The sequence below is a fragment of the Pavona decussata genome, unplaced genomic scaffold (genome assembly GCF_977016875.1).
Source record: "Pavona decussata unplaced genomic scaffold, jaPavDecu1.1 SCAFFOLD_238, whole genome shotgun sequence".
NCBI lineage: Eukaryota > Metazoa > Cnidaria > Anthozoa > Scleractinia > Agariciidae > Pavona > Pavona decussata.
The window spans coordinates 2,099,610-2,109,561 of NW_028145643.1; the positions used below are offsets into that span (position 1 = coordinate 2,099,610).

Genomic DNA, 9,952 nt, shown 5'->3' on the forward strand with positions numbered 1-9,952 from the left:
CCCCCAACAGTTCACGCTTTAACGGACAGCTGAGGTTTCACGCCCGGAGCATCCGTAGAAGACTTTTTGTACGGCGAGCCGATCCGCGCTTCAAGAAAAACGATTTGTTAAGCTGACTTTGATTAGCGGCGCAGCGAAACGGCACCACGGCACAAAAATCGTTCTGAAACTGAGTGTCGCACTGTGAGAATAGCAGGCCTCTCCGGTCTGGTGTTTGTGCCTGTACCGAAGCTATCCGGCACACTCGTACATAGAGGCTATTTATCTGTTTTGAGGGTTTTAAAGAAAATTGGATACGAGAATAGACTTCAACAGACTGAGGCGCGTGGAGTGTCATGTCACGAAACTCCGAGTCTGTAGATTCAGTGTGAAGGACAAAATTTTTTTAATCAAAACTCGAAGCAAATACATCAGTGCCAACACAGAAAAAAAGCACTCAAGCAAGTCACGGCTAGTTTTGTTTTTACTTTTGTTCAGTTCTGACTGAGAAATTGGCGGGAGCAGGAGTCAAAACTGATTATAGCCCCTGACGAATTTTTTTTTTACCAATCAAAGCGTTCTGTGAGACAAATCAGAGTCACGTGAACCAGACATTATCTCTATAGTAACTAGACTGAAGTGGAATGAAGGTCGGAAAACTATGGATATCACCGATACAGATAAAACCTCTGCTTTTTGTTTCCCAGGCATTACTAATTACTAAGTCAGGTACGTGAAGTGCAAGCTGAAACGTCGGCTCGATTCAATGCACTTTGGGCTCTCAATAAGAAACTCAAACACACGACCTTATGCACACAACAAATCTCATTAGCTATCCGGTGGAATCACGATAGTAACGAAGGGACTGGCGAAATGTGTTCGTAATAAACGAAACAACGTTGTAGCGAATCTGTGGGGAAACGTAGAAAATCAGTTCGTTATAACGTGGTTTGGCTTGAAATTAAACGGTGTTACCTTGCAATCACTCAGGAAGAAGAAGTTGATAGAATTCATGAAGGACAAAGAGAAAAAAGCTGCCAGTGATGATGAGCTGTTGATGGACAATTTAGCAGTCTTTTGTGTAGGGGTTTTGGTTTATATTGGGGTTCTGTTGCATACATTTGACTGTAGTTTGGCTGGGCTCAGGAATATCATTTAATTAATATCATTCGTTATACCGGAAACTTTGTCATATTGGGATTCGTTGTATCAGGGTTCCACGGTATTAGAGAGTTGAAATCATAAAAAAGCAGGCAAACAAAACAAAAGGAAAAAAAATCGGACAAAAAACCTACTAACCAACACAGAATCCAAATTTATTTCGCGGGGGCGAGGGGAGGGGCTAGCTAAGGGGGCTCGAGAAGTATGACGTCATTGTATTTTAATGCGCACTCTCTGACTGAGCTGACAAACAACAGTGTATCCAAGATGGCGGAAGAGGATGTATTTTTGGCAGCAACGTCAAATGCGTTATGGGATCCTGTTCATTCTAAAGATTGGGATAAAGAAAAAGTTACACCGCAGTGTGTTTTAAGAATCAAAAGGTACGATATGTTTTCACTGTTTCGATTTTTTGTATGGCCATTTTAAGCTCAAACACGAACGCACACTAAACAAATTTTCTGATGAACGGTATTAACAAAAAGAAGCGTCGGAAGTGTTCTCTTGAATGGTAGAGGATGTGCGTTTGGGACAATTGCACAGTGTCCTTAAAAACTGTTTATTTTCTCTTTCCTTGAGGTTTTAGAGCCCTTGAAAAAATGGCTGAGCCAGCATACTTCCAATATAAGCTGATGTTAATATAAAGCTTTTGATGATCATAAATATTTGTTTTTTATTCAATTCTCGGATATGCTTTATACTGCTTTTAATTTCTTGAAGCGGGCTTTCATAGATGTCATACCTGCGTTTCATCGTGGAGAAAGGTTTAAGCTTATTTCATTTCTTGTTTTTAATGTCAAGGATGCTGAGAGAGATGCTCTGTTTGAGGATGTCAGTAAACATGACCGATCGCTACCAAAAAAAAAAAAAAAAAAAAGAGAGGCAACTACTTTTAATAAGAAATATGAAATAAGAAATATGGATTAGAACATGACAAAGAGGCAATGAGCATAGTTTGGTCTATAAATGATCATCTGCTTTCCTTATGGAAATTGATATTTCAAACCGGACTATTAATGCAAGGAGTAAAACAAGGTGTTTTTAATATTCTGTTTTTACAGATTTTTCCCCTGATGTTATTCAGACAAACAAGCTCCTTGTTTTGATTATGTATGATTGTTGTATGGCAAAATATTACAACCTCTGTAGCATTGCTGTCATGTTGTTTCTGTTGACAGGATAACAATGTACATAATTCGTCACCAGTATTTTTGAAATGTGAACAGAGTTTGGAAATTTACATGTCAGTTTTGAACATCGCCAGCAAGGTTTCAGTTTCCCATAGAAATTCCCTAGTTTATTAACGGTAAAAAGCTACATTACAGCACTAAGTTTTTTAAAATTAACAGTTATTATTTCCCAAGTATTTTGATTTTTTTTTCAGTGAATGTGTCTTTTTCAGAAAAATTTCCAGAGAAATCTTCAAGATTTCATTCAAAAGCTGGACATTAATATTACAAAACTAAGAGGAATTTGAATGTTCATTTCAATTTCTTGGAAATACTGACCATGCATGAAGTAGACTGACTGTAAATCCTGGGGAAAGTTTTGGGGTACAATATGCGAGATGTAATATATCAAACATGAGGCACAGTGTTTTATCACATATCAAACACTGAGAAGAGAGTTGAAATACAAAGAGTAGCAGAGTATTTTTGACGAACTTCGAGGTTTTTGATATTGTGATGAAACACTGTGACAAGTGTTTGATATAACTTCTCAAACAAACTGATTTTGAAGGAGAAATATTGAGGATGCAAAAACAAGGAGTTTTTCATCATATATCCAAACACATCACAGTGTATGATTTCCTTTGTCTTTGGCTTTTGGAGTGTTAATGAGTTTGAGAAGAGAGAGGGAACTTTGGTCAAATATCCCAACAGAGTCAGCTACTTGATCCAGTAATTTATTTCACTGATGAAATTTGGAGAAACTCAAATCTAACCCTAATTTGCGTCACAAGGGTATCTCTCATTCCATCCGGAAAGAGTCTAGTAGTAACACTCCTAGTTGTTTGAAAGCACTGGATCATTTTCCATTTAGCCAAATATCTTGGTACAACTGGTTGAAATTCAAATGGATGCGGGGATAAAACAGAAATTTCAACAAAAAAACAGACAAACTTGGAACGTACTCCACTTTTTCCATTTGAAAAGGTCAGAACAGAAATTGCCATTCCATTTGCAAATAATTTCCATTTCTTGGGTCAGCATTATCCCATTGCATATTTTTGTGATCTACCAATTCCAGTGAGATTGCTAGTTTGGAAGGAATGGGAAATTAAGCCTTTCCATTTGACATGGAAAGTTTCTGGAATTTCTGACAGAAAGTTTGTCTAAATGGTCAAAGCGCCTCTGCCTGATGCAGCTTCACTCTTTTAAAAAGGTGCTTTGTTAAGTTTGAATTATAAACCCCAAACTGTAGGATTGTGAATGTTTTTGTTTTTTCAGGGATATAATGAGCATCTACAATGAACCGCCACCTGGGATGTGTATAGTTCCTGATAAAGAAGATATCACAAAGGTTTGTTCCCTTTAATCTGATCTTAGAGCTTCTAAGGATGAGTGTCATCTCCATGTTGTTTTAGACTGTCAGTTACTACGGAGCTTTAGCAATGTCGACAGCGATGGCATCGAAAATGTCACTGTCAAAATGAATTCACGTTTATTCCAACTCACTTTAAATGTCAAATATTGGTGAAATTTCCTGGAGTTGAATTCTTGCAGACCACACCCAAGTTTAGAAAGAAAACGAATCATTCATCATCATGTGTTTACATCCTCTATAACATGTCCCATCAGAACATTTCACGTCCTAGTCAAACAGTGACGAGAAAGATGAAATGCACGTGCAGAGTTGTTGTTTTGGTTATTAAGCCTATTGCTTTTTTGTCGTTCTCATTGTCGTCGCCGTCATTGTTGCTAAAGTTCCCTAATTATCTTTTATTGTTTATAATATGTTCAAAAGTTGTCATTCAAGTTACAACTTCTACATTCCTTACAATTACTTTAGTATTACACTTTCATTAATGAATCAAAAAAACATTATTTTTTCTAATCTGAGAACTCCTCCCCTCAACAGTTGTCCTTGTGACTAATAATTAGTTCCAAAAGAATACATTTTGCATAGAAGCTAATGAGAAAAGCAATGACTGTAAACTATCCTGTAAACTATCCAAGATGTGCAAATTAATTTAATGTAATTGAATTTTATTAAATTTATCAATGAGCAATTCAAATTTTATTGTGATTGGTGGGGGGAGGGGGGTGGAGGGGCATAAATTCATTTTAAACTTTGGTGGAGTAGTAATAATAGTAATTGAAATATCGGTAGAAAATATTAAGTGATATCTAAACCTATGGTGATATTTATCTTGTTTGAAATTTTTTCAGATTCATGCTCTTATCACAGGCCCATTTGATACACCGTATGAGGGAGGATTTTATTACTTCCTTATTCGCTGTCCACCTGATTATCCTATCAGACCTCCGAGAGTCAAGTTAATGACCACAGGTGGGGGCCAGGTCAGGTTTAACCCAAACTTGTACAGAAACGGCAAAGTGTGTCTGAGTATATTGGGGTGAGTGTTTAGCATTTCTCTATTGGATTGAGCATCTTAGATGGTCTTGCTATGCTTTTCTTGTCTGTCTCTGAATCATCGGATAACCAATTCAATCCACCTGTAATGTTTTCCTTGTATCTTGCATTCCATCAATCCCTATGGATTTGTGTCCTTCACTTTCTGACAAGGTGAGGAGCTGATTCAGTTCTTGGTCAAATCTCTTCTAAAAGTAGTCAGATTTCTTATTTTTTTTTCCTGTTATCTGAGAAACAACTCATCAACAATCCATCAACTTCTGTTTCAACTTAGATGTATGTACATTGCCCTCAATTTATCCAAATAGCTACTACTGATTGTGGCAATATTAATATTAAAGAGTTATTACTGCCATTATTATTCTATAGAAAATGGTCTTGAAAAATACTTCACAGCACTGAAAACTCTTCCTAAATAACGTTATTGGGGATTCCTTTTGTCTTTATTCTTGACCTCTTGCAGGTTCCTTCTATCTTGCCTTCTAAGATTAGTTTTCAGTGGGGGTACCATCCCTTTTAATGTACCTAATAAGTATTATCTTGTACAGTGTAACTGGTAAAATGCTGTTGAGTCTTTGGTAATCATGTCATCCTGTCCAATGGATCCATCATAAACAGTTTTCTTTTATTTCGGGCCCATTTTTTAAAATCTTATATTATGTAGAAACAAAAATTATTTGAAGTCACATAAACTTTGTTCAAAATCGTTCCCATTTTAATATTTTGTTTGCATTCAAATTAGCATTTCTTGCCCATTCAAGGTAAAACATTCTTTTGATTTTTGAGATAGAGCAAGTAAGAATGGGGTATACAGTTATTTATTAAGAAGGGCTAATTTGAATACTAAAAACCATATTAAATTGAGAATGATGTATTAATCAGTAAATGACGCAGACATACTCAGAAAAAAAATCCGAGTGCTCCTATCAGGACTCGAAACTAAGACCTTTCGATTACTAGTTCGGATGCTCTATCACTGAGCTACAGGAGACTCGTGGGAGTCAAGGCCAATAAACTAGGTTCATGGGACAAACATCCTGCATACTTTTAGCATTGGAATGTCATGCGTGGCATATGCGCGCTGGTGAATAAATGAGAATGATGTATTAATCAGTAAATGACACAGGCATACTTGGAAAAAAATCTGAGTGCTCCTATTAGGAGTTGAACCTAAGACCTTCTGATTACTAGTTATATTAAATTGATAGCCATTTTTTAATAAGGTCTGTTGGGTGGTGCTGAACACATTTCTAGAAGGTATGGGTAGTTTTTTATGCAGTCCTCAATCTGGTACTTTGGAAGTAATGTGTTATGTTATAAAATGGAGGTTCTTTTCTTATTGCAATGTTACTTTCTTCTTTATTGTTTTAGGACATGGTCTGGTCCTGCCTGGAGTCCTGCCCAGTCCCTCTCCAGTGTGCTAATATCTATTCAGTCTTTATTAAATGAAAAACCATATCACAATGAACCAGGATTTGAACAGGTTAGATGTTGCTTGTTATTTTTATTGATATTGCAATATTATTTTTTTGCTTTGCATGCATTTCAGTTGAACTAAATCGTGAAACCTCTTTGGTTGCACAGTGAAGCAACTCAGATTTTTTCGTCTCACCTCCTTACTTTTCATCTAAAAATATCCTGCACTCATGGTTAGGGCATCAGACTTGAAATCCAAAGGTCCTAGGTTCAAGTCCCGCTCTGACCACTAGCTGGAGTTGTTTCTCGGTAGCCCCAAGTTCAATCATTGGCTGCACTTGTAAAATATAGGCAGCAGGTGTGCCTCAAGTCAGTTGGGATTTTTAACCATGTTATGTTCAATTTAAGTCATTTCTTTGTGAAGTTTAATGCTTGGCTCTAGCACTTGTTCTATAAACACTGCCGATGGTATATTAAGGTTTTTATTATAATTATTAAACAAAGGTTATTATTATTTATCATTGTTTAAGCCTGTTAAATCCAGTCATAGAAACACTGCACTTGTTCTAGATTGTGTTTGTTCATTTAGAAAAATACAGGCCTTTTCTATGTCTTAGTCCAGGTGTGAACAAAGATAAGAACTATGCAAATCTGTCTACAGCTTGGACAAAAAGCGGGGGATTTCAAGCAGAATAATGAACGAACACGTCAGTTGACTCCTACTATAACTGACACCTAGCTCAGGAAAAAGATGTGGCGTTTGTGTTGTGGTTTAAATTTATTGCTGGCTTAAAACTTTTCAACCATTTTGATTTTTATTTTCCCTAACATAGTCTGAAACAAAGGAAAATAAAAATTAGACTGGGTTGAAAAATTCAAACCAAAAATACATTAAAACCACAACATGTGTACCAGAGGGAGCTGACCTTATGGTGGGAGTTACTTCTGTCCTTAATGATGGGGTGACCCTAATAGTGATCTAATAACCTTTTCAGGAGCGGCAAGCAGGAGACTACCAAATGGTATACCGAATGTATTTTGCATGAGAACCATTTGAAGTGTTCAGTCTGACATTTATATTGAGAATATTATGTATTCCACTTACTGTGAAAACTTTTTCAGGAGCGGCAAGCGGGAGATTCTAAGCGGTATAATGAATGCATTCAGCATGAAAGCCTAAGGGTTGCTGTCTGTGACATGTTGGAAGGAAAACTCAAATGCCCATCAGCACTAAGGTGGGTATTTTATTCTCCTTTTACAGGGGTATTGACACACTTTTAATATGATTTTAGCAATGATATTTTTTTTTGTGATCATCAGCCCATTGCTCCCTGCAAATGTTCCAAATGAACCACCCCCCCCCCCCCCAAAAAAAAGGCTCAAATCAACCCAACTCCAAACTAACTCCCCTCCCTGCCCCCAAAATTATAAATTCACAGAAATGCACCATGGAACTAGAACTTGGATTAGAAAAATTGAATTTGGACTTGGTGGACATTGAATTTGGTGGTATAAACTTAGTTAATTTTAGAGAAAAGATCAAAAGTCACTTTTATCTGGGAGATTTGTTTTGTATCAGGGAGACTCCTCCACAATCCAGGGGAGTTGGTATATATTAGGAATGAATAGTCAACTAATGAATGTCTTGATGATTGTTTCAGAGATGTAATGGAGAAATCATTTCCAGAGTTCTATGATTATTACTTATCTGTCATCAATGACAACTCACATCTAAATGGACAAAACATGCTGGTGGGTAACATTCTTGTAATTATTATTTTATACTTGCTTGTTGATCTGTTGACAAACTTTCGAAAGATGTAATATTGTTTAATAATAAATTGATAATAATAATTTATGAATTCGTAGCAGTGCATTTTTCATGAGGAAATGATCAAATGCACTTTACAATGTATTTATATACAATATAAAAGAATAAAACAATTGACAAATAAATATAAATAAAAACATCGGGAATTAATTAGGAAAAGCTAATTTGAAAAATTGAGTTTCAATTCTGAACCTAATGGGCAGCCAGCACATGTATAACAAGAAGGGGGGGGGGGGGGGTGATGTGACAGAATTTATGTTCATTGAAGTTCCATGATATCTAACCTTGTGTCTTCGAGTTCTGATTAGTTTGCTGCCAGATTATTTTCCACCATGTTGGTTGGCGACATTGATGAAACTACATCACCTGTTATCAGTTCTAAAGAAGGGAATATGTTTTTTTTTCTGTGACAGGATCCGTTTGGAGAGAAGAGAGGCATGTTTGACTTTGTATCCATTAAACAAAGATTAGAAGTTATCAAGAAAAGACTAGAGGAAAAGAAGCCTGTGGGACAGGGCTCAGATGCCTCATCAAGCGAAAATGAAAATTTAGAGGAATCTTAACACAAAATGATAAATAATTATCTGTACATAGAGCTATAAATTATATTTAGGCTTCTCATTAAATTGAAGTCACCTCAACAAGTCATGCTGCACGTGCGGTATATCTAAAATATGTCAGTGCAATTAATATCTACCTTGCATTCAGTTGTCTTCGTTTTTTTTTCACACATTAACACAAAAGAATGTCAGAAACTGTTGATAATCATGTTCTATAATATTACTGTTGAACCTTAACTCGTAGACACCTCTCAGAAACTGAGGGGATTTTTGTTTGGACTGCTGGTCAGGTTTGAAAGTGACGGAGATATGTGAACGAAATTCTTTTGTTTTCAAAATTGGTGATTTGGTTATTTTTTCAAGTCTAAATTTTTGCCGAGTATTTTATTTTTGTTAGTGACGCTGTGTTAATGTTATTTTGATTAATTATTTTTTGGGGCTGATGACAATTTTTGAAGTATGAAAAAGGGTTTGTTATTATCTTGCAGGTTTATTTTTTCATTTGGTTTTGGCCCAAGTGCATTTTTCACACTTTTCCGTCACTTTTATTGTGGCTACGCTTTGACTATCTGTACTCAAATGACTTCTTCGTTAGTTAACAGACTGAATTCTGCCCCAAAGGCTGCCATTTAAGAGGGATCGACTCCATAAGGCGATACTTTCTGCACCACAGAAATTCTTCAAATTAATTACAATGTGCCAAGAATGTGTATAATGCTGAAAATGCTTTCCTTTTTATGTAGAAATCTTTCAAATGGAAATGTTCCAGGTTGCAAAAAGCGCGATGCTGCCTCCTTTAATTCCCAGATAGGATACACACGGCCGCTCGAGTAGGGTTGGCTACCAGTACTAGAAATTCAGATCAAAATGCAAATCTTGTTCTGTACCCACTTTCAAACTCAATTCTTAATGTTTCCTAAAACAGTAAAAATGCGTCTTATTTTAGATAAAAACGGGTTATACTCATTTGTTTTTGAGAGGCAAACATACCAACAAAGCGGATAGTAGGGGAGCGCGAAGAAAAACTGCTATGCGAGCGAATGATGATTTGGTGGGGATAGTCCGCGTGGAACAGGCTACCACAAAGGGAAGAGCACGGGAGGAGAGAGGGGGCTTTTGCCATAAGGAGAGAAATATTGAACTCAGTCGTAACTATCCAACAACAGAGTTGTAGATAAGGAAAGTCATGAAGTTTTTGTAATGTAAGTTTGAAACGTCAGGACAGGAACATAGCTTCAGTGAAGTTATTTTCATTTATTTATGCGGAAAATTTCCGCAGCAAACTGAAAAAGACCAATAAAATCGCGTAAGCGAAGAAGATGAACTTGAAATAAAAATTGTAGTCTATGAACATGTCTGTTTTCTTAGCGTCATCGTCATCGCTGCGCGCGCAAGTGGAATTTTGAAG

General features: G+C 36.5%; 1 protein-coding gene across 2 annotated transcripts; it reads left to right on the plus strand.

Moving 5' to 3' along the window:
* The first annotated feature begins 1,384 nt into the window (after nt 1-1,384).
* On the plus strand, nt 1,385-9,895 carry LOC146457735 (ubiquitin-conjugating enzyme E2 Z-like). 2 transcript variants are annotated; one of them, XM_085091623.1, is made up of 8 exons: nt 1,385-1,523; nt 3,591-3,663; nt 4,533-4,720; nt 6,109-6,220; nt 7,149-7,175; nt 7,276-7,388; nt 7,815-7,905; nt 8,398-9,895. In XM_085091623.1, exons 1-8 carry the CDS (start codon nt 1,408-1,410, stop codon nt 8,545-8,547), a joined length of 870 nt encoding a protein of 289 aa, XP_084947749.1. In that variant the 5' UTR covers nt 1,385-1,407; the 3' UTR covers nt 8,548-9,895. The 2 variants fall into 2 exon arrangements, with proteins under 2 accessions (XP_084947749.1, XP_084947750.1); XM_085091624.1 differs by lacking the exon at nt 7,149-7,175.
* The last annotated feature ends 57 nt before the right edge of the window (nt 9,896-9,952 follow it).